This window comes from Sesamum indicum, linkage group LG8 (genome assembly GCF_000512975.1).
Source record: "Sesamum indicum cultivar Zhongzhi No. 13 linkage group LG8, S_indicum_v1.0, whole genome shotgun sequence".
Taxonomy (NCBI): Eukaryota; Viridiplantae; Streptophyta; class Magnoliopsida; order Lamiales; family Pedaliaceae; genus Sesamum; species Sesamum indicum.
In genome coordinates, this window is record NC_026152.1 from 1,173,216 (window position 1) to 1,196,895 (window position 23,680).

The window sequence follows — 23,680 nt, forward strand, 5'->3', positions numbered from 1 at the left end:
TTTTTTTTCCAGACTTGGTAAATTTTGCATTTTCTGGCATTAATTTAATGACGAGTCGCGATTTCAAATCGCGACTCGTCATGTTTTTGTTATATATTTAAAAATAATTATGATAAAATAATTTTTTTTTATAATAAAAAAATAATTAACTCTGGTGTAACTTGAGGATGGGAAGACATGTCCCCCAGCACCACAGTCACCTTAGGGGCATACAAAAAGAAAAGCAGACGAATTCAATACGCTAAATTTGTAACTCAACATAATCATTTACTGACTTGATTGTCGGAGTGCTAATCTAATTTTTACAAGTACCCTTTCTTAGGCTTGCAAAAAATTCGGCCCAAAAGCTTTAGGTCCAACGACTTCGTGCAATTTTTCTCTGTTCAGTCTATATTAATCATACACGCTAGTTCATTATAAATTATTATCAGCTATATTTGATATGTTGATTGAAATTCATAAAATAGTTGTATCTGTCGACTTATTAAAGAAAAAGAAAAAGAATTTTACATGGTCACATATGAATTGCAAGTTTTTTCTATTTTATAAAATCTTTACTCTCCTTTCGTTTCTCCAAAAATAATTAAAAGTTAAAAATGTAGAAGTAGTTAGTGATATATAGTACAGCTAAATCAACAATTATTTAAGCAATTAAATCCATTTAAGAACCATCATAAATCCATTTAGAAGTTATCTCTGTCTTTAGATTGTGAAAAGTTCCTTGGTAGCCTGTGCTCTTGTTGTACATTACGTTGAACATTTTAATGAAATTTACCTTTTATCTTAAAAAAAAACCTTGATCAGCAATAACATAACATTAAATTAATATACAATGAATTGGATCCGTTTAAAACCCATCAATCACTAACCCACCTAAAAACTCATAGTGGAATAGAATTTAATTAAATTCAGCTAATTTAATAAAATACAACTTGTACTGAACTCATAATTTTACTGATACCTTTTATTAATTTTATTATATTATTAAAAGTAATTTTTGATTCAGTAATAAAAAATTAAACATGAAAAACTGGGATAGCACCCATTAGATTTCATTTAGAACCTATAATCTATTTAAATTTATTTAAACAAAATCATATTGACTACAGTACACAGTAAACAATATTAAATCCAATTCAACTTAAAACTAGATAAATTCAATTGGAACCATGGGCACCCCTGGTGTTTTGTGATAAACGAAATAGTCTGTTAAGATCAGACATTTCACTTTCTCCCTTGAGGACTATTCTAGTATGCAATGAAACCTCTTTTTAACGTCGTGGGAAAAGGAGGAGATTGGTGAGCTGGACTCGGGCTACATTCTGAACTAGTAAAGTTGTTATCTTGAAGTTTTTTCATGTATTCTTGTCTCCTGAGACATTCTCAATCCAATTGATATTCTATTGAATATTGTGTCGTCGGCTGACATCTAGAACCATTTCCAGGTTCTTGGCACAGACTTCTCCGGAAATCGAACATGGTGAAGCATCATCGATGCTGAACAAGAAAGAGCTGTCCTCAGAGAGTTCCGAGCAAAACCAAGTGCCCCGAGCATAATTCCAATGGCTATAGCTTCCGACTCTAACAGAGTTATTAGTCAATCTACATGTGCTTGCATTAATTATCTTGTGGAATCACCTTGATTTACTTTTGCAACCAGCTCCATAAGCACTTGTCAGCTGAAGAGGAAGTAGCTGCACAATGACCATCTCGAAGTTCTGGACAGGGGTTGAAAGAGCCCCAGAGCCAAGTTATTCTGCGTGTCAACCGGACGTTTCGACAGTTCATCTGCTACGTTTTTTTCCTCTATCTTGCTGCTTTTACAAGTTTCTGTAGTCATGTTTGTACTAATCATGCAAGATTCTTCAACTCTAATGCAAACAACAACAACAACAGTAGAAGAACAGGAAATACCTCAATGCTCAACTTTGTTATCTGACTTATTCTATTGCAGAAGGGTGCTGCAACACTTCTGCTGAACAGCAAAGCAAAACGAAGATATAATGGTCGCGAAAACACAAGAGATATCAGATTTTCAAAGTAATTGTACTTAAATACACCCAGAACCTAAACGAAAGAGACATCTTTACAAATTTTACATGTCTATGCATAGATTAGAGTTCATAAGCAGGAAATCTAGCGTTCTTCGGTTGAACCATGTCAAGAAAAAGATGTGCCATTCCCCCAATGCCTTCAAACAGGGAAGAAGGGTTATCTCCTCCATGCAGGTCTCCTGTTGACATAAGCATGTGAGCTCTATCAAGCAAAAAGCATGCAAAAGCCTTTGCTCTATATAAATACTCGACGATGCCAGTTAGTCGATAAAGAGAGAGGAAGACGTAGGCATTTCCACTGATGCCATGACAAATCCCGACTCGTTTCAGAAGTCCACGGTTCCAAACTACCTCTGCCGCATCCATAGCAGCTTCTAGAAACTCTTTATCTCCAAATACCTGAATTTGGTGATTTTTTTGGAGAATTTGTCAGCCAAAACAGTAAATGATGTTGGTGAGACAATTAATGAGATAGATGCTGAAGACAAAATCCAAAAAGCAGATTTTAACAATGTTCAGTTTACTCTAATTCGCTCTTAACCAGTGTAATGAGCAGAAGCTGACAAAATTAAGAGCTTCTAAATTTGCAATTTATTTATTTTCCGTCTGTTCAATTACCATTATCTTTACAACGTGAGGGAAAAAATGAACCGCATAAATGATGTGACAAGTTGACTAAGGAGTTCAAAGATCCAAGGAAATGTACATACACAAATTCCCACACATCCATAATTTCAAATAAGTCTGAAGTCCCAGAGCTTTATGGTTAAATTTCCAGTCACAATAAAAGAGTACAATGGACAACATGAGGAGGGCAGCAGTTAAAGAAATCACCTCAGCAGCTTTGATGAGTGTGAGGGCAATTCCAGGAGCACCATGACACCAGTGCACAAGAACATCTCTTTTCTTATCTTCTTCACTCGCAGGGTAATTCCCGCTGGGGAAACGATTTTTCATCATGTATCTAAGAGTTCCCTTGACATCTTCACGCTCGTCTGATGTCAGTTCAAACTCCATCAGAACATGGGAAATTCCAGCCAACCCATGGGCTGCACCCCAGTACCTCTCACCATACCATTCAAACATCAAGGGGCTTCCTCCGGCTTCACCTAGTTTTCTTCCTTTAGAAATAACTTCTCTCACAATAGCACCCTGAGAACCATGTGGAATTTGATTTAGAAAAATAAGCTTTTTGAATCTATATACACTAAAAAGGCTTTTTTTTTTTTTTTCAAGACATGCGTACCGTGGAGGTTGAGGGAATTGTCTCCTTCCCCAGATGCTTGTTCAGAAATAAACAAGTCCACAGGTATCCAGCTCTACCATATAATAACTCATCCGGATGATCCTTTGACAGCCTTATCTATTTCCAAAAGCAAGTTCTTTCATTTAGTTGTAGCGGTATCACAATTTAAAAATCTAGTGAGTGCATAGGGAAATTTTACCTCTTTAAATTGGGCCAAATAATGCTGAAGCAAATTATCATCACCGATATACTTTGCAACCACAGCTCCCAGTGCACATACCCCAGCTCTCCCACATATAAAAGTCACATCCCTGACATCAGCTTCTATCTATAAGATGCCGAATTCCAACTATACTTGACAATTACATGAATCACCAGTTCATACTCTATGATCCAGTTCTATTCATTTATTAGTTATGCAGTATGCTCATTCATAAACTCTTAAGTGAGCATAGGAAATCCCAAAAACTCAAAACTTGTTAGCATAATGTGCAATGTCCTAATTGCATCTCATTTTCTCACTTCTATTCGATCTTAGATTTTTTTAGTTTCTTCAAGGACAGAAAAGTTAAAAAGTACTACAGGAACTCATACTACATGCTGAGAATACTTACTTGTATGTTTGTACTCTAACTAGTAACAACTGTGCACAGATTTCCCTCGTCACTAGTAACTCCGAAACAGATAACTTTCATTTGCAGTCCGAAGCATAGTATTATATGTATTCAAATTTGTGCAAGGCTTCAATTCCCTAGTCTTTTGGAAATATACAATAAAACTTAAATAGAACATTAAACTCAATACAACACACAATCGCATTGCTAAATTAAAACCAAGAGCACTCGAAAATGGAAGTTTACAAAGACTCAATGTGTACTTGATATATGTGAAGAAGAGACACGGCAAGACCTGGATGAAGCAGAAGATGAGTCACAGGCCTTAACAATCTCCAAGCAAAGGCTCAAATCATTCTTGTTGCCCGCCACTTGAAAAGATTTAAAGAGTATGAAAGCAGTGCCCAGTGTACCGGTATATAGAGTAAAATCTTCCACACGTTGCCCTGTAGCCCCCCACGTCTCCACCACAATCTATTCACAGAAACAACACAATTTCATACCAAACTAATATTAAGAAAAGATTTTCTCACAATTCACTATGACTTGGTTTTCTCTGAGGGCAACTTCTATACACGATCATGCACCAAAAAGTAATCCAATCAGAGCAACTGTCAATCCAACAATTTGAATTTATCTCAAGTATATAAACTTAGAGCTATAAACACCATAACGAATATTACAACTTTGTAAAGTTCTATAATCTACATGAGCAAATAATCTAATGCCAAATATTACGCAGTATGAATTTGTACCCTAGGGATTATCCTTATAAAGTTTTCGGGATTTGTGTCTAAATACATTCGCAATCATCAATATGGTTAAACGAGGGTTCCTAATTGTGATTATTCTAATAACACCACCTACCACATTTTGGAAGAACAGAGTGAATTATAAACAATACACACTTACATGCAGAAAACATCATTAACAAGCACTAAAAAACACTTTCGCATCATACCCTTTGCTAAACTAAAGCAAAATAATTGGGGGGAGGGGCAGCAAATGGCAATATTACAGTTTCTTTGAGGTCGAGGGCCGCCCGTTGGAGCTTCTGAGAGAGAGCGGAGTGAGGCAGAGAGAGGAGCTTCAACAGTGAATCCTGAGTGCCTTGCGGTAGAATTTCATCTCCCTCATGTTTTTCTTTGGCTTCTTCATCGCTTATTTTCGGACTTTCGGGTACAAAATCCGGCATCACATTTGGGAAGCAACGGTCCGCCATTGCCCGTTCTTGATCTTTTCCGTATTTATTAATCGTAGTATATATTTTCAGGGGGAATGAAAAGTTGAAGGGATCGAGTAATTGATGAGAGGGCGGTCGACGAACAGAGGGAAGAGAAAAAGATGTAACAAACTGACACGTGAGAATCAAGAGAACTATGAGTACGTGAACGTGGCGCCTGGAGAGATGCCAAAGATCCGAACTCATCCCTAATGGAGCGGGTTTGAATTCACGAAGGGTAATTATTTCGTTGACGCTCAAAAGTGCTGCACAATTAATATTAAATTTTTAAAAATTAATTACTAATTTATATATATATATATAAATTGGATAAAAAAAATAACAAAATAAATTATTAGAAAAATGGAGTTGTTTTGTTTGTTTCATTTTTTGGTTGTAGGAATAGATTTGAATCCATTTCAAATGGAGTGGCTTTCTTTTTTTTTTATCGTTATATATTTAAATATTTATTTATATTTTATGAAAACATATAATATGTGTGTTTTAATTTATCTTTTATTTATTGATAGTGATGCTTGTGAAAATAGCACGAGTCTAACAAGTTTGTACTTTGGTGATGGACTCGGATTAATAAGTAAAAGCACTTGAGAAACGGAACCTGCAAAAAATATATTAGCACTCTGACGCTCAAGTTAGTATCAATTTTAAGAGAAAATAATTGCAAAAAGTAAATCACAATGAGAAATTAAGATATGATTATCAACTCCGCGAGAGAATTCATGTTAAGAGTGCAATTGGAGTGCAACGTAAAAATTGACAGCAATATTTCAGAGTTTGGAAGGTGTCCCCTGCCCAGGGACCACATTTATAAGGAAGTGTCTCCCTTCGGTGGGATTATGCATGTTTCCTCTATCTTCAGAAATAATGAATAAAGGTTGTGTAGATAAACCTTAATTTGTTCTTATCCTCTTCTAATCTTGTTGATGAAAGTCTATCTCCAATCTGAGGAGAATTCTTCACCAACGAGGGCTCCTAACCAGCAATGAGTCCTTCTAAGCTAGGAGTCCAAGGCTTTGAGGAAACCTTTCTTGCCTCGTGTACCCCATGTTGGTTAAGAGGCACACTTGGCGATCCAAGTGTATGCTACGTGGGATGACTGAACATGGGCCTTGGGCCGATCATCTCTTGTTTGGGCCATATTCTTGGGCCAAATCTGCAGATCTCTTGAATTGTTGTCCCCTTCATAGGTTGTCGGGTTGATGGGGGGAGACTCTTAGGCTATCTTATTCTTCCTTGGGGCAGACTTCTTTGGGCCATATGCATTATTTTTTTCCCCCCCCCCCCCCAACCCCAATTGAGGAAGTGTTTCTCCAACTCCTTTTTAGAGTAAGAGTCCTTGTTGTATCTGATGGGGGCTCCTCCTTCCTCAATTCTCGAACTTTGTTCCCCCCTCCTGCTTTTGTTTGAAGTCTGGGGCTTTGAGTCTGTCCTCTTGTCAATGAGGGAATGATGGCTAGGACTACTCCGAGCCATCATGATTGCTTGTTGCAAGGGGGCGTTTGATAACCGCCTCCTCCAATGCCTGAGCTATCAAATAACCACCCAATAAGGAGCGGTTATGTTGAAGAACAAGGGTTTCGTTTAAAATACTATAAGTATTCCCTTCTTTTACATATTTTTCTTTTGGATTTCCTTTGATGGCTTGTTCGGATGAATCTATCTGCTTTCTCGGGGAGACCTTCCCAGGCGATAACCCCTCAGAGGCCACTTCAAGGAGAATGGGCCCTAGCTCGTCTAAGTTCCCAAGTGGCCTGAGGTGGAGTCTGTGGTAGGCGGTGGTCTCTATTTAATAGATGAGAAAGCCAAAGAAGAGGAGATAAGGGGGAATGAAGGGGAAGGGCCTTCTCCCAAGGAAGAGGAGAAGGATGTGCCTTAATCGCTAGTGGATTGGGGGTCCTCCAGTTTTAAGACTTCCGTCGTTGATCAAGTGATAGGCGAATTTCATATTCCCCCTCTTTCACTATTTATACTCCCTCCCCCACTAGTCGCCCCCATTCTCCCCCTTCGAATTGCTTGTGTTTTTTTTTATTCAATTGAGGTCAGATTTGCATTTTCCCATTTCTTCTTTTTATGCTGATGTAGCTCGCTTTTTCCAAGTGCTCTTGAACCAATTGGTCCCCAACTCGTTTAGGATTTTGGCTAGTTTTTATATGATTTTCTGATTCTATGGTGCCCCTATTACTGCTAGTATTTTTACTCGGTGCTTCCAGTTAAAACGTGCCAATATGGGTTTTTTCAATTCATGTCCCAGCTGGAGGTGTCCTTCTTGCTTGCCCCCAATGCTCTAAAGCATTGGAAGAATAGCTTCTTTTTTGTCTTGCCCCTCAGCCCTGGACCTTTCGAGATCGTTGGACACAAGAGGCTCCTCCTTTTGTGAATGTGGGGCCAAGGATCGTTGCCCTATCTTCCTTGTTGTCAAGTCTGAACGAGAGCCCTTATGATTGTTGGTTCATGATTGATGAAAGACTTCTGGAGCATTTTGGCTTGAGTCCTTGGGTGTACCCTTTGGAGGACTCCTTGGGTATTTTATATTTCTTTTTGTGCTTAACTATTTTGTTTATTCATGATGATAACTGTATTCTTCATTCTTGGCAGAGAACATCATGTATAGCAAACTGATGCATGATCACGCTTTCGGGGGTCGCACTGGAGGGACCCCTCCCTCCAGATCTCCTAGGGGGACCCCTGCATCTAGCGAGTCTAAGGGAAATCAACTCGCCTCTCCTTCTCCTGGGGTTATGCCTGGAGGTTCTTCTGAAAAAGCTAGAATGAGTTCCTTAGGTACTTACCCTATTAGCTCCACAAAGCCTTCTTTTGGACCTCCCCCCTTCTTTCTTTCAAGGATAAGAGGGGTGTTCCCCTCAAGTCTTCTCAAGCTTCCTCGAACGGCCTGCATATTCACCAATCTTTAGAGTAGGAGAGAGGAAGGAACTCCTTTTTGGTGGCCGAAATTATGAGGAGGGTATTGACTTTTGGGGATAGACACCTCTTGGCCCCCATGTCTTGGGAGGTGCTTGAGGGGATAGTCTTTTCATATTTGATTAAGATACGTCCTCGTGATTTGGTTATTTTTCTCTCTTTGAAATACTTCTTGATGTTTTATTCATTTGCAGGCAGTCTCCGTATGTGATGAATTATTTTCCCGATCCTAGGAGACCCCTCCCATCCCCAAAGTGAGGCTCAGAGACGAAAATTAGAGGAGAGGGTGGACACTTGGGTATTGAGAATGTCAAATTAAAGGAGGCAAAGAACAAGACCACCAGCTGTTGCCAGCAATTGGAGAAAAATCTGAAGAGACTGCAAAAAGAAGTTGTTGGTCATGAGGGGGTCATCAAAAAGTTGCTGACAAAAGGCTGTGCTAGATTTTCCTGATATTGAGGAAGGTCAACATTATTGGGAGGCTTACTGGGCGAGCCGCCTTGGTGATTTTAAGAAGTCCATGGAGTACCAGCAAAAGGTGGAAAAATAGCGGGGTCCTATTTTGAGCATGCATTTGTAGCTTGCAAAGAACAATTCTTAGATCAAGGGTACCCCCCAACTAGGGAAGAGCCTTCTTTTCTTGGTCTTGGGACCGCCATGGATAATGCCCCACACCCCTTCGCTGAATCTCCAGTCCCAATAAGCGGAAGCCTCCCCCTGAATCAAGTTGTTTCTTTTTCATCATATGGTAAATCTCAATTATTCTTTACCTTGAACTGACTCGTGGAGGACTTTACAGAAGAAGACTCAAACCACATGTTGGGGGAGGTCGAGGCTGAAGTGAGGAGTCCCCTCCCCCGAAGCAGCAATTGTTCCTATAGTAGGGACATCCCAAGTGAGGAGCCGAAGGAAAGAGACACCCCCCTGGCCGCCGGTGTAGGACCCCCTAAAAGCTACACAAATGCCCCCGCCCTGGAAAACTAGGCTGAGAATGAGAAGGAAGACCCTGCTTGTGGGGAAGAAAAAACAAAGACGTAATTTGACCCCTTCCTCCTGTCTTTAAAACAATTTACTTTCTGGTTTTGCTCTATTTTTCCCCATTGGAAATAGGGATGCAATAATTTACTTTCTTTTTGGCTGTGTTCTCAAAACGCGAAAAGTGATCCTGGGAGTCAATTGACCCATCGTACTCAGCAATAACAGGAGTACGATAATTGACAGAGAGCTCGTCCGCCATCAAAACGTCTGTGAAGGGGACACCTTGCAATTCTTCTCCTGGAATTTCCACTATCTAATGCTACACGTCTTGGAGGTCTTTTTGAAGACACTCCAAATAGGCCAGCCATTATTGGGGGACCTTTGGTGGATTTGCTGGAGGGAACCCCTATTACCCAGTAAGGGGGGCTCCTACTACAGCGACGCCTTCTCTTGGGGGAGTTTCTTCTATTCCTTCTTAAAGGGTGCTTACTTCCAGCGTGGGGGTTGGATGAGCAGGGGCTAGTATCCTTATCTGCTCCAGCACGGCTGCTGCAACAACCTGTTGGATCGCGCCCAACAAGGCTGCGAAAGGTTCGCCTGATGTGGTGTCAGAGGAGGTACTTCGCCTTGGAGGATCAGCCAACGACTCGGTCACTTTAGGAGACAGCAATGGAGCTGGGAAGAATAGGGTGGACCCTCCCATCAGTGTTAGACTGCAACAACATGCAGAAGCTGATTGTTGTTGGGTGCCTCCACGGTGTTCTACTTGTTAGCCGAATTGCTAGGGTCTCCATGATGTCTCACGCCTTTAACTCAATTTTCCACAAACTTTGGGTCTTGATATCGGATTTGGGCCAAATTAGTGAAAGCTTTTGAGAAAGAGGACTTGCAAAATAAAAAATTAGCACTCTGGTACTTAAGTTAGTCCCAAATTTAAGAATAGATAAATACAAAAATGAATTATGAGAGAAATTATGATAAAAGTGAGAATTTCGTATGTAAGAGCACGAAAAGTAGCAGAGTAATGGCAAGAGATATTCTCGAGTGTGAGAGAAAAAGGGAGGGGGGCTCTCTGTGAGGGGTACCTCTCTTATCTATAAAGGAGGATTCCCTTGTTTTAGGAGTCTTGTTGAGGGGGATCCAGATAGCCAATGAGAGAGGCAGGGTTCGTGGCTAAGTTTCCTCCTTATCCGTTTCCTAAGCAGTAAGTTTTCGAATGAAGAGGAACTCCTTCGTGCAGACTCCTAGTTTGGTTAGGAGTCCTTTTAAGATGAAGAGTACAACTTCTTGAGGGCACCAACATTTTTTCGAGCTAGCTTTGAGGGCTTTCGTACTAGGCTGATTTCTTGGGCCAAGGGCCCCCCTTTGGGCAGACCCTAGCGGGTATCTCCCTTAGGTCAAACCAAATCGTAAGGTGCCCCCTCCTTGGATCAAGCCTATCGACCTAAGCGGGCTGACCCTTTCTTGGGCTGGCGGGCATGTGTCTGGGCCTAGCGTCTTGGGCCAATCCATTTTGGGCCATGCTCATCATTCTCTATTTCATTAATCATTATGTGTATGATTATATTTATTTATTTTAATTAAGAAAAGTTTTTTTTATATGTTAGTTAGAATAAAAAATAAAAACGAATTTGGAATAAAAATATTTTGAGATTTAACAAAAAAGAAACAAACGGAAAAGCTATAAAGTCGCTAAAATCCAAAAGGAAGAAATCTTGTTGACAGTTATGATGAAGCTCTTCTTCAAACGCAATTACACATCTCTCTCACAAACACATTGCAAACACTATCACTCCACAGCATCCCAGATCATTCAGCTCTGCAGAGCAGGCTCAGTCTCCGACGCCATCTTGCTCCTCAGCTCCATAAACTCCACACGAAATGCCGTTTCGAAGCCAATTATATATGCCACCGTTGTGCATGCCTGCACGAAATCACTTCACTTCACCGTCGGCCTCCAGCTCCACTGTCACCTCGTTAAGTCCGGCCTGGAAACCGACCGTTTCGTGGGCAACAGCCTTTTAGCGCTGTACTTCAAGCTGGGCTCAGATTTTAATGACACTCGGAAATTGTTTGACGGGTTGCGTTATAAGGATGTAGTTTCTTGGAGCTCGATAATATCTGGGTACATTCGGGTGGGAAGACCCCGGAACGCGATTGAATTGTATCTTGAGATGTTGGGATTTGACATTGAGCCGAATGCGTTTACTTTGTCTGCGGTGATCAAGGCGTGTTCGGAGGTTGGGGAGTTCAAAATAGGGAAATGCTTACATGGAGTTGTCGTGAGATGTGGATTTGAGTCTAATGAGGTGATTGTGGCTGCTCTGATTGATATGTACGGGAGGAGTAGTGCGCCGAGCGAATGCCGCCAGCTGTTCGATGAGATGCTTGAACCAGATGCTGTTTGCTGTACCTCTGTGATTTCTGCGCTCACGAGGTGTGATTTGTACCGGCATGCTCTTGGGATGTTCTATTTGATGTGTAGGAAGCATGGGTTTTTCCCGGATTGGTTCACATTTGGGAGTGCTTTGACGGCTTTGGGAAATTTAGAAAGGTTGAAGCAAGGAAAAGAAGTGCACGCTCAGGTAGTTACTGGGGGGTTTCATGGGAATGTGTTCGTTGATAGTAGTTTAGTGGATATGTACGCCAAGTTTGGAATGGTAGAGGAGTCGCAACGTGTTTTTGATAGAATGGAGAGGAAGAACTCAGTTTCATGGTGTGCTTTGCTTGGTGGCTATTGTCGGAAGGGTGAATTTCAAGTGGTTATTGAGTTATTCAGAAATATTGAGAAGGACCTTTACAGTTTTGGGACTGTTCTACGGGCCTGTGCTGGTTTGGCTGCAGAGAAACTTGGAAAGGAGGTACACTGCCAATACTTGAAGAGAGGTAGTTGGAGGGATGTTGTGGTGGAATCAGCCTTGGTTGATTTATATGCCAAATGTGGCTGTGTTGATTTCGCTTACAGGATTTTCTTGAAGATGCCTGTTAAAAACTTGATTACTTGGAACTCAATGATTGGTGGATTTGCTCAGAATGGAAGAGGCAGAGAAGCTGTTAGGATTTTCGATCAGATGATTCAAGAGAGAGTTAAACCTGACTATATAAGTTTTATTGAAGTTCTCTTTGCTTGTAGCCACAGTGGTTTGGTTGACCAGGGGCGAAAGTACTTCATCTCGATGTACAATGACTATGGATTAAAAGCTGGAAGTGAACATTACAGTTGTATGGTTGATCTTCTAGGTCGGGCTGGCAAGATAGAAGAAGCTGAAGACTTGATTGTCAAATCAGAATTCAGAAATAATCCTTCTCTTTGGGCTGCTCTGCTTGGTGCTTGTGCCACCACTACCAATCCTACTGTTGCTGAACGCATTGCTAAGAAAATGATAGAACTGAAACCTGATTATCACTTAAGTTATGTACTTCTAGCTAACGTGTATAGAGCAGTTGGACGGTGGAAAGATTCTCATAAAATTTGGAACCAAATGCAGAAGAGAGGGGTGAAAAAGCTGCCTGGAAAGAGCTGGATTGATAATAGCAACTTGAACCTTTGCTTTGTGTGAATTCTCCAGATACTCCTACAGAGATGTATGAATGGTGAGTAAACAATTTGCTAAATTTATATTTTTCTATTGCTTTCTATATTATGATAGTAGCCTTAGGCTTTTGTTTTTATTTTTCTCATGTAACTGAATTCTTTTAGAGAGAGCCAGGCATATCGATTGAGGAATAGCAGTGCTATGATCTACAATGGAGATAAGGCATAGCATACCTGTTGTCTCTTGTTGCTGCTATTGAATCTGCCAGGACATTTTTTCCCTGCGGCCGCCAAATTAATACAAGTGTTAAACAAAATTCTTCTCTTTTGCTCTTCAATTACAGGTATGCCGAGATGCTAGTGTGATTCTTAAGCGGGTCAAATACATGCCTTAAAAATGATCTTATTTGTGTTATACTTTTCTCACTAACCTGGAGAAACGAAGGTGTTATACAGGTTTTTGTTTATTAACTTTAAACATGTTATCTACCTTTGTTGCTTGCTCTTTTTCTTAGTTCCTTTTCCATGTGTACGAAGGGGAGATAAAGAGATTCCGTTTTCATCACAGAAGAAGCTTGTTAAATGTGAGGAAAAGATCCCTGCTGCTCTTTGCTTATGATTTATCATTTTGAGTTTGATTTTTTGGCAGATTTTTCCTAATGTTCTGGTTGGTTTCTCCCCCTCTCAACATTTGTTACTTCCATGATTGGCAAGCTTGTCTTCAGTTTGACTGATATAAGGTCGTAGACAGTAACGTACGTGACAATTGACACCTGGAAGTCTTTACTCTACAGTAGAATGTTGTTGAAAAACATTTCTCTGTGGACTACGTCTTTGGAAAAGGATCAAAGCTCGCTGAAATTTTCTCTAGATAAGATGATTTAGTCAGATTGATGCATGCATTTTTTATTTACATTACTCAGCTGCAATTCAGTTAGCTGCTCTTAAGTTATAATAACGATCTGCTCATGACATTCGCACTGAGTTGGGATCACCTGATCTGCTCATGACATTCGCACTGAGTTGGGAACACCTGTTTTATGTATGCGCTTTCTAGATATATGATCTATCAATATTCACAGCACTCAAATGGCACATTTGCCATGCAACGGGTCAGTGTAGGCGTCAGTTTATTGATCTTGATTATCTTATCTTTACATACTGTAGAACTAATATCTTTCAACAAGTTCAGAGATATCAAACTTTAACTAATAATGATTTCAACTGTGATTCCAGAGTTACAGATGCTCTGCTGAAGAGTCAGCTGGTCTGGAAGTGCCTTCGTAGCCATGGCTGGGTAGCTCACAACGAATCTGCAAACGCCAAGGACTGGCCTTCCAATCGGAATGCAGATCCTCGTCAGTATTACTAATTTCTTATTGAATATTCTTCTCCCTCTGATATATATTGTCTTTCTTCTATGAACTTCAATTTGGGGTTTGCAAATTCTAGCTTTTTCTTACCTTGTTGCCGATCTTGTCGGTGTACTATCTGGGAATAAGGGATTGTAATCTTTGGTTCCACTCCTGTGCAGATGCAAAAGAATGTCCTGTAGAATAAATCTCCAACTTGGTTGGCAACTTTGCTTGTTTGGATCCAGGATCAAGAAAAAGCTTGGAATACATAATTCTGTGGAAAATTTGTTGTATCAGAAAAATGTTCTGTGATTGTCCCACCTGAAATATGGGAGAGCCTTTGAAAAGTAATTTTTAGTTTTTGGCTCTGAAAAAGTGCTTTTGTGATGTTTGAGTTATCAACTTCTGTTGGCTGGCACCTGGCAGACTCACTCATGCTGCAGGATGCTTTATTATTTGGTTCTCCTTGTTGATATCAAGATATTGGTAATGTTATGAAGGAGAACAACTGCCTGCATTTGCCATATTTATCATATATGGAAATATGTTGCTGGATAGACCCCTTCTGTGGCAAATTCTTTATGGTGATGGCATGGAGAAAATGTGAATTGAGCAGGTTTGTTGTGTTGTGTTAATTGTGCTTCAGAACCTTTACTTTTATTTGTTGTTTCTTTCTTCACTTTCTTATATTTGTAGCTCTTTTGAAACTCCCACTAGTTTGTTATTTATATCTGGGGTGTAAACAACGAGCAGAGCCGAACAAGTACTGTTTAAACTTCATTTAAGTTTTTTTATTGAGCTAGAAATTGCATTTGACTCTTTATTGAACAAGATTTGGGAAATTTTCTAGCCATTCCCCAATTTAGCTTTTATTTATTTTTCACTTTTTTCACGAAAGTGTTTACAAAACCTAGCTACATATGTTGCATTTTCACATTTTCATTTAAATCTCTGGAAGATTTCATCCTATTCCACATTTGACCAGAAACAAGAGCAGATTATTGAAAGTTGGTTAATTTTTAAGAAAATAAGCGTGTATTTATCTACTCGATGAATGATGAAAGCAATTCAAAATGGAGTTGTTTCAGACAGTACATATATTTCCAGGATCTGGAATACCAAACTTCATGATTTACATGTACCACTAATTTTAAAGTAAGCATAGGGAAAAGGAGAATAAAACTCAGAATTTAGATCACTTACCTTGAGTTCAATCTTTTGACAGCTCAATCCTGCCAAAAACTTGTCACTTTATCGTCCTAAGGAGATTCATCATCAGAGGCCATGTCATCATTAAGTTTGAAACATGGATTTCTGTTTTATCATATTGTTATGGTAACTTTAGAAATTTCCATTAAGCTGTCATGATTATCCTTGGTTTGACCTGGCCTTAGTACCTGAACTTTTGTGTTTTCATCCTTTCCATGATCCAATTTCCTCCTCTCCCTCCAATCTCCATCATTCATGTCTCCTGTCCAACATATGCTCAAGTTTGTGGCCCAACCAAAGCACTGAAAGAAACAACATTGTAATGAATCTCATCCAATTACTTCTTTGTTGTCACAAATGAAATGAGTTCGAAGTGGTTCTGCACCTGCCCTGCTTTGTGGAGAACAGTCTGTTGCAGCATTCAGATTTCACATGGAGTCATCTTTTTATATCACTGACCCAAAAAGGTGAGATGGAAGATGAGCTTATAATCTGAAAGAGGTGGCTACCTTGAGAGTTGAACACCACAGGATATGGGAATGGAACACTAGCATTAGAACTTGAATGAAAAACAATGAATAGCAAGATTCCTGAATTTACAAGCTTTTTTCTTGTTTCTTTATTTATCAAACCAAGATCCTTTTTTACCTCATGAATTTACATCTAGAGGTCCAGCACATGAAAATTAATAGGATACACAACAAACACAAATGATTGCAAATTTGTTGTCTTTACTGTTACGAAATTGTTTGCTTTTCTTGTCAATCTACAGTATTCTCTTTGTTTATTAAAATCAGTTGGAGAGACTTAATATTTGCATAAGAATCTTCTACAATGTCACAATAACGTGAACTTCTTTCTCAATGTACAGTAGTCTGTATTTGCTGAAGACCGACGAACCTTCACCCGTAATGTGATTTTGCACTTCGAGTTACTTCTATGCCTACATGATGGTTATTCATTGAGGTAGAGAGGTTTCATCAGGATCTTCAGTTTCAGAATCTGTAAACTGTTGTGCTTCAGAAGCAAATTTCATCTCTTGACTGACCAATTCAGCAAGTTCATGCCTGTTCGCATTCTTATAAGCTTCAATGACAGCCTTATACAATGATTCATTTGGCTCAACTGCTCCATATTTTAATTGGCTGTGTATGCGCTTCACCCCTTCAACCATGCCAGCCTTTCCATAACAATTTACAAGATTGATTAAGGTAACAATATCAGGCTCAAGCCCTTCATCTTGCATTTTCATGAACATGTTCAACGCCTCATCAATCTTGCCATAAGCTACGTAAGCGCGAATTGCAGCATTATAAGCAAAGGAACTAAACCCTACATCTTCCTTTCTGAAGGTTCCACAAGATTCAAGGGCATATGCATGCAGGCCTACTATGGAGAAAACAGAGGTTATCACTGCTTGCATAGCAAAGGGTCTCCCATCCTGGAAAGATGATTGTAGCTGTCGTACGGCTTCAGCTGCTATGCCTCCCTTCTTTAACACAGTAAATAGTACTTTAAAGGTCCCCCCATCTGGCGAAAGCTTCTTCTTAACTACCATTTCATGCAGCAATTCACCACACTCAACTAGTTGCCCATTGGTGGCATAGCATGCCATCACTTTATTATAAGTTACACAATCTCTCACTAAACCAGACTGTTTCATCTCTTCTGCAACTTCAATCGCCTCATCAAGCATGCCCATGTTCTTATAAACATACATCATGGTTGCAAATGTAACCCCATCAGCGCAATCTTTCTGTCTCAAAGAATCAAATATGGCTTTTGCTTCAGACAACATTCCGAATTCAGCATATATATTAAGCATACTATTGGATGCCACAACATCAGGACCGCCGTCCAACGTCTTCATCTTCTCATATAGTTGCTTTGCTCCTTCCACCGACCCAATTTTACCATATGCCTTAATCATGGAAGTTAAAATTATCTGGTTTGCCGAAATCCCAGAATCTTCCATGACATGGAAATAGTGCTTTGCTTCTTCAAGTTTGCCATCCTCTGCAAACGCATCAATTAACAACCCATAAACAAATTCATTTGGCTTTACATCTGCTTGTAACATTTCTTGGAACACATCAACTGCATCAGAGAGCCTCTTTGTCTTTGCAAAACTAGCAATAACAGCTGAGAAGGTTGAACATGAAGGTTTAAACCCTGCTTCCTGCATTTCAGCCAAAAGGTGTCCTGCATTATCTGCTAAATTGCCTCCAGCCAACATTTGGATAAGGGAGTTATATGTGCACTTGTCTGGCCATGTCCCTTGATTCCTCATACCCCTGAAGAGTGAGACAGCTTTGTCATATAGTGCAGCCTTACCATAAGCTTTGATCATGACATTGTACTCCAAAACATCCTTTTTCTGTTCACAGGCATCCCTGTTAGTGTAGAATAAAGCTTCAGCTTCAGCCCAAAGTCCCTTCTCTGCATATACATCTATCATAGCAGCATATGTCTGTGATGAAAACCCACCATATGATTGCAACTTCTCAACCAGGAGCTTTGCCCGTTCAGACAATCCTGCAGTAACATACATCTTAGCAAGTAATGGAAGAGAGCTTTCATCAATGTGCTTCTCCAACTTCTCCATTTCTTGAATCACAACCTCCACCTCCTCAACCATATTTCTTTCACTCAGTATTTTAAGGACAGTTCTATAGGTTACATCATCGGGAAAAAGACCTGCCTCTCTAATATTCCTATAGCACTGAAGAACTTCATCCATCTTCCCCATATCAGCATATAGTGAAAGAAAAATGTTGTAAGTCTTTGTATCAGGAGGAATCCCCCTTTCCTCCATTTTGTTAAGCAAAGCCTCAGCCTCAGACAAATAACCCTGACTACCACAAATAAAAATCATGGTATTGAATGTAAAGGTATCCAGTGCCACACCAGCCTTCAACATATCAGCAAAAACATCTGCAGCATCCTTCAAGCGACCTGCTTTTCCATACAAGTCTATAAGAGTATTATAAGTAGCAGTGAGATGTGGTTTTCTCACGGAACTTTCCATATGCCTGAAATCCGCCAAAGAATGTGACCTTACCCCAGTTCGAAAAAGCTCACTCAACAAAAACTGTTTAAAACTAATAGCTTGTTCATCACCCATGTTATCCAAATCAAGATCTTCCAGTTCAATTTTCCCAAAACACCAATCCTTATAGAACCTGTCAGCCCTATCATATTCCCCTGCATCCTTCAAGACCTTAACAACGGTAGACATTGTGACTTCATCCGGAAAAATCCCTCTCAACTTCATATGTTTAATCCACAAAAGCGCCTCCTTCACCAGCCCCGCTTTTCCATAAACATCTACTAGCATTGAATACGTGTTATTTGTGGGCAAGACCCCCTTTTTTGCCATTTCAATCCAACAGAGCCTCAACTCATCCCATCTCCAAGCTCTACCCAGTGCCCGAAGCACAACATTATAGTGTATGACATTGGGTACATAATCTTTCTGTGACTTGAACCACTCAAAAACCCTCACAACCTTATCCCACTTACGTTGCTCTTTGAGAATCACTGTCTGCTCTTTGGGACTGAGCTTCCCATAGTACACATCAAGAGCCTTCTCAACATCCTTCTCCGCCTCCAAAGCACGCAAAACCGAAGGCAAAATGCCTCCATACTTCTTTTTTTTACCCTTATTCACGTTCTTACTGGGTAAAGTTACAATCTTTGAATGACAATGAAGCTTAAACCCCACAGAATACCCATCTTTGCTGGGACTTTTCTTCTGGGCATGTGAATTTGTCGTGTGTTTTTTAAAACTATCCAAAGCCAGGGGATTACTGCGTGACTTGAACCCCAGAAAAAGCTTAGAATTAGAAATAGAGGAAAGGGTTTGATGCTTACATGATGAAGGTGAACCGATGTAAGCTCGAGCTGCAAATCTGAGCTCTGTGGAAGAACCAACGCAGGTCTGCAACATCATTTTTAAGTCTTATTTTTTATTCTAATACTGGCAGCGGAACTTCTCTCACAGAGGAATGAATTAGTTGCAGAAACGGTGGCTTTCACTTATACCTGAGATACTGAAGAAGCTAGAACTTCTCTATACTTCAATCCCTCCAACTGCGGGAAATGCGAAAGCTGCAAATGAAGCCCTAGCTTTCAAAGAATATTCATCATTGCTCTCAGTCTCTAATACCTGCTTTTTATCGAGGGGAAACAGTTTGGAGTCTGCTCGATTGCGAGTATGAAATATAGCCAAGAGCTGCAAAGAGAATAAAGTGTTTCTTCTTTTCTTTTTCTTCCTCAGATTTTATTGAAATCGAGATTTTAATGGCTTAGCCCGTAAAATTCTATTCATTCATCAATATTGGATTCAATTTTAATATAATTTATGTCGTTCCAACTCGGTTCAAATTGGTACGTCAAATACAATTTTTTGTCAGATTTTCGTTTAGAAAACCATTCACTAAAATATGTCTATGATTAACTATTTGGCAGGCTGTGGGAATAGTCGAAGCCATATCCAATCGAAAAAGGATGTTATCCAAATGCATTTCAAATAATTATAATAAATTTAATTTTATCACTTTCATAATGATTTGTGTATGACTCTTTAGGTTCACCTTCAATTAAATTTATCTCCCTCTACTTTTTAAAATGAAGCAATTTACCTCCTTATACAGGGAGGTAAATTGCTTCATTTTAAAAATCATAAGAGAGTAAATTCTTCTATTTTAAAAAATATATGTAGGTAAATCGCTATATATTTTTTCATAAAGGTGTAATTTGCTCATTTGCGATATCACGAAGGGGTTGCCTGCATTTTTTTCTAACTAATTATGAAATTGAGAATCCAAACGTTATAATACTTTTTAAATAAATTATGGTATAATTAATAATTTCATAATCAGTAATGTAACCACTCAGCCAAACTGCGCCTTAATCATTAAGTTACAACTGCTGGATTTTGTAAAAGTAGTGGACAGTTTTATCCGTTCACATTGAATTGGATTAAATACACATTGCCCCGTCTCAATTATTATTGAGGTAACATTTACTCCATAAACTAATAGTATAGCACTACCTCCCTTAAATTGATTAATTGGACAGTTGCTTTCCATGCCATGAATAGTTATATAGTTCTTATTATACTTTAGTACAGAAAAATATTTGATAAAATTATATCAAAAGTAAAGTAATATATTAATATAATAGATTCACAATAAATATGATATTCCTAATGATTCATATTGATTTTTGTAATGAAATTGATGTCACTAAATGTGTTTCTTCCGAATAAGAAAAAAATTAATTATATTTAAGATGCAAATAATAAAAAGAAAAACTCTTTGTACTACAGTTATATAGAATATAAGGGCAATTTTATCCAAATATTTAGTAGTAGAGGACTTAATATTACACGAGTTAGTTTAGAGGGAGAATGCAACCTCAACAACAATTGAGTCTGCAAAGTGTATTCAACCTTGATAGATTGTTCTTTTATTTTTTTTTCTCTCTTTTCTGGACGAATAAATTATTAAAATAATCTTAAGATCTGAAGAAATTTTTGTTGTTGAATTTGGAAAATCCGCACAAAACTTCCCTTACTTGTAATTCTATGTTTAGTCTCATCAAAAGCTTAATGGAAGATCAAAGAGAAAAATAATGTATATACATCATTGTATAAGATCTTTCTTTAAATAAATAGATAATATAGTTTATGTGTGCGTACTATGCATTTAATAAGTATAATACAAAATACAATAGAATTTTCAATAAAAGATGGATAAATTCATATGCTTTGAAAGGCAATTTTCTTGATAAGAATTCACAAGACTTATGGGTTTTTTCCGTGGACATTTACACTATGTTTACATCTTGGAATTTAAATAGAAGAACTACTTAAAGGAAATGACATACTTTACAGATTTGAACTTTTTGTTTTGTATTTCATATATATTGCTTTCCCTGCATCTATCTCACCAAAATCCACCACACCCAATTGCTAAGATGATATACACTAGCTAACAGTCCGCCAATGGTAACAAGCCTCAAGCTTAAAGCACGTGCCTAAATAAAATATCATCTGTGCGAACCAACGAAAAATTAAATTAAAAAAAAAACAAAGAAGTACAGAAACTACATAATCAAAAGGAGCAAAAACCACCATCTTGATATTTTCTAAAGGAATAATTACACCTAAATTCCTGACGTATGGATTATTTATATAAATTACCCTTGCCGTTTAAAAATTATACACACATCAGAAATATCATCATTTATCCAAAGTATCCATAACTTTTTAATAAATTACACATCCACCCCCAAAAAATAATTTGTGTAAATAAACCAAGGTGTTAATGTAATTATCCCTTTCCTAAATAATAAGAGAGTGAAGTTATTTACACAGTAATTAAGCAGAAGAACAAATGCAACAATATGTAGTGATATTTCGATTTAAATCTCCCTGGCGTGGACAACGGAATCATGTTCAAGATTGAGGGAGGAAACTTGTGATGGAATTCGAGCATGAGAAAAGTTATAAGTTAACAAGCAAAAATCAATGCCCAAAAATTCAAGGAAACCGAGTCGTCTCCAACTCAAAACCATAATGTTCTGATTATATATTCACCAAGATCGATTATGGTATTACACATGTAATAAATGAAGAAAAGAATAAGCAATGAATTCAACAAACATATAGGTTTCAGCATCGTCGTGTCATAATGCTGCCATCATAGTTTGTCTTGTTGCCTCTCTCTTCATTTCTGCAGCTTTTCCGCTTCCTCTGAAGTACATGTAAACTTGCTGCAAATCATTTAAAATGGGAAAGAGACATTTAAATAAAGTGAAACACCTATAATATGAAATAACAAGTATCAGTGAGTATTTAACCTGAATCACCCATATGCTAATCAATGATTCTATGCAGAATAACGCAAATCCAATAAGATAAAATATCTGCAACGAAGACAAGAACATCGCAAAGGTCTAAATCATCCGAAACAATGATAAAGATAAGCATGTATAACACACCAAGGAGTAAGAGTGTAAAATCCAGGCTTACTGATCTATAAGAATGTTACTACTGTGCTGTGAAACAAGAGTTTCAAGTAGACACCAAGAGAAGGTGAACTCTGTCAAACATATCTTGCATGCGTTATCATCTTTATTGATTCCAAAACTAGCACTACCATTTTTATTTGGGATAAATTACCCTCCCCCCCAACCCAGGACTTTCGGTATAATTGTAGATCAAACTATCTTTATAAGGGTGAAAATGTATAAGAGTGGTTTAGTCAAAAAAATATTTGTTTGATCTACAACAAGTCAATTAGAAAAAAATATAGATTTCCATTTTTTTTTATTTATGTCAGCAACTTCTGTGAATTAATGGATGGATCTATTTATTGGATGGAAGCAGACATTATGAGTACTATTTGTTGGAAGAAAACATCGATCAGGAGTACTAGTTGTAACTTCCCAAACAATAGTGGACCTTTGTATAACAGTAACAAACCTTAGGGGAGGGTACTTTAATTATCTCTTTTTATATTTATCATTTCTTTTGCATTTTTTCATTCCAAAAAGAGTTAATAGTGCATATGCCAATCAGAAGTAATAAGAGCAAGTTTCACTAGTTCAACATGTCCAATGAACCAACGAAAAGGTCAAATACTACATGAATCTTGACAGCCTTACCCCAACCATAGCCTTTCCAGTTAATAGGTCAATTGCGGGCAAGATTCCACTGCCAATCAAACAAATTGACCAAGCATCAGTAAAACAATATCACAGTGTCAAGGATAACATCAATCTTTTCACATTTCCTTTTCTTAATAACTGTGGCCCTCAATGAATATATGTTCTTTCCTCGTGCACATTTTTCATGTTTCTATTCTTTGTCTTATTGATAATTAAGTAAACACAGTGATAACAGTTAAGCAAGATCCTGTTCAAGCAAACATAAAAATAAAAAACTCACGTCAAAGAGTTCCCCTTAAAAATTATTGGAGGAGCAATAGTCGCGAAGACGCAGAAACCAATATGAAACTGCACAAGCAAAATACAGAAGCAAATTCGTCAAACACCTTAAATGTTGAGGACAATCAGAAGAAATTAAGTCCTCATATGCTTACCGAGTAAGTCAAGAAGAACCACCCAAAGTTAAGAGCACTATCAGTCCTGTAAATGACATATGTAGATCGAAATAATGCAAATACAGTAGCTGTAATCAAATTTAGAATGTGTGATTGCAAAAGAGTAACAAAAAAGAATACCTTGTTCACATAGTAGTCCTTTAAGGACACCACGACTTTGATACTAGCTAAGAAACTTTGGACCAAGTCACCCTCCCAAAATATAAATGAAATGAGAGCATAAAGGAGAAGGAAGCTATATTTTTAGGTACCTCGTTGCACGATAAAGAGGACGGTACCATAACACATAGGCTCCTGGAACACCAGACATGAAGTAGATGATAGCGAGAAACCAGATTATTGGACCTACACAAAGACAAACCTGAAATCTGTTAACATCCTTGAGCTCAACAAGG

At 38.4% G+C, this 23,680-nt stretch overlaps 4 protein-coding genes across 11 annotated transcripts in view; 1 reads left to right on the top strand and 3 right to left on the bottom strand.

Annotated features, from left to right (window-relative positions):
• Positions 2,007–5,341, bottom strand: LOC105167367 (lanC-like protein GCL2). The gene is made up of 6 exons (XM_011087053.2): positions 4,933–5,341; positions 4,210–4,388; positions 3,500–3,611; positions 3,301–3,417; positions 2,889–3,206; positions 2,007–2,453 (listed from the first exon to the last, which is right to left on the bottom strand). The coding sequence occupies exons 1-6, from the start codon at positions 5,134–5,136 to the stop codon at positions 2,115–2,117; spliced, it is 1,269 nt and encodes a 422-aa protein (XP_011085355.1). The 5' UTR covers positions 5,137–5,341; the 3' UTR covers positions 2,007–2,114.
• On the top strand, positions 10,773–14,185 carry LOC105167368 (pentatricopeptide repeat-containing protein At1g03540). 7 transcript variants are annotated; one of them, XM_020695699.1, is made up of 5 exons: positions 10,773–12,648; positions 12,755–12,933; positions 13,105–13,173; positions 13,826–13,947; positions 14,124–14,185. In XM_020695699.1, exon 1 carries the CDS (start codon positions 10,782–10,784, stop codon positions 12,612–12,614), a length of 1,833 nt encoding a protein of 610 aa, XP_020551358.1. In that variant the 5' UTR covers positions 10,773–10,781; the 3' UTR covers positions 12,615–12,648; positions 12,755–12,933; positions 13,105–13,173; positions 13,826–13,947; positions 14,124–14,185. The 7 variants fall into 7 exon arrangements, with proteins under 7 accessions (XP_020551358.1, XP_020551360.1, XP_020551357.1 ...); XM_020695701.1 differs by having other exon boundaries at positions 13,127–13,173; XM_020695698.1 differs by having other exon boundaries at positions 12,755–13,173.
• On the bottom strand, positions 15,865–19,438 carry LOC105167369 (pentatricopeptide repeat-containing protein At1g73710). Its single transcript, XM_011087056.2, has one exon. It carries the CDS (start codon positions 19,103–19,105, stop codon positions 16,112–16,114), a length of 2,994 nt encoding a protein of 997 aa, XP_011085358.1. The 5' UTR covers positions 19,106–19,438; the 3' UTR covers positions 15,865–16,111.
• LOC105167561 (secretory carrier-associated membrane protein 1-like) overlaps positions 21,656–23,680 on the bottom strand; it is an 11,099-nt gene continuing 9,074 nt past the window's right edge. For both annotated transcript variants that reach the window (XM_020695687.1, XM_020695689.1), the window contains exons 8-13: positions 23,537–23,680; positions 23,265–23,310; positions 23,111–23,178; positions 22,828–22,876; positions 22,021–22,086; positions 21,656–21,933 (exon numbers count right to left, since the gene is read on the bottom strand). The exon at positions 23,537–23,680 is cut by the window's right edge and continues 64 nt beyond it. In XM_020695687.1, coding sequence (XP_020551346.1) covers positions 21,847–21,933; positions 22,021–22,086; positions 22,828–22,876; positions 23,111–23,178; positions 23,265–23,310; positions 23,537–23,680 — 460 coding nt within the window. In that variant the 3' untranslated portion in view covers positions 21,656–21,846. The remainder of the gene's footprint in view (positions 21,934–22,020; positions 22,087–22,827; positions 22,877–23,110; positions 23,179–23,264; positions 23,311–23,536) is intronic.

Bases quoted from the DNA above. Each gene is read 5' to 3' on its own strand.
- LOC105167367 (XM_011087053.2), bottom strand. From the start codon at position 5,136: ATGGCGGACCGTTGCTTCCCAAATGTGATGCCGGATTTTGTACCCGAA. The intron at 4,389-4,932 runs GTAATATTGCCA...TTCTGTGAATAG, and splicing joins CCCTCGACCTCAAAGAAACT to ATTGTGGTGGAGACGTGGGG. The intron at 3,207-3,300 runs GTACGCATGTCT...CATGGTTCTCAG, and splicing joins CAATTCCCTCAACCTCCACG to GGTGCTATTGTGAGAGAAGT.
- LOC105167368 (XM_020695697.1), top strand. From the start codon at position 10,782: ATGATGAAGCTCTTCTTCAAACGCAATTACACATCTCTCTCACAAACA.
- LOC105167369 (XM_011087056.2), bottom strand. From the start codon at position 19,105: ATGATGTTGCAGACCTGCGTTGGTTCTTCCACAGAGCTCAGATTTGCA.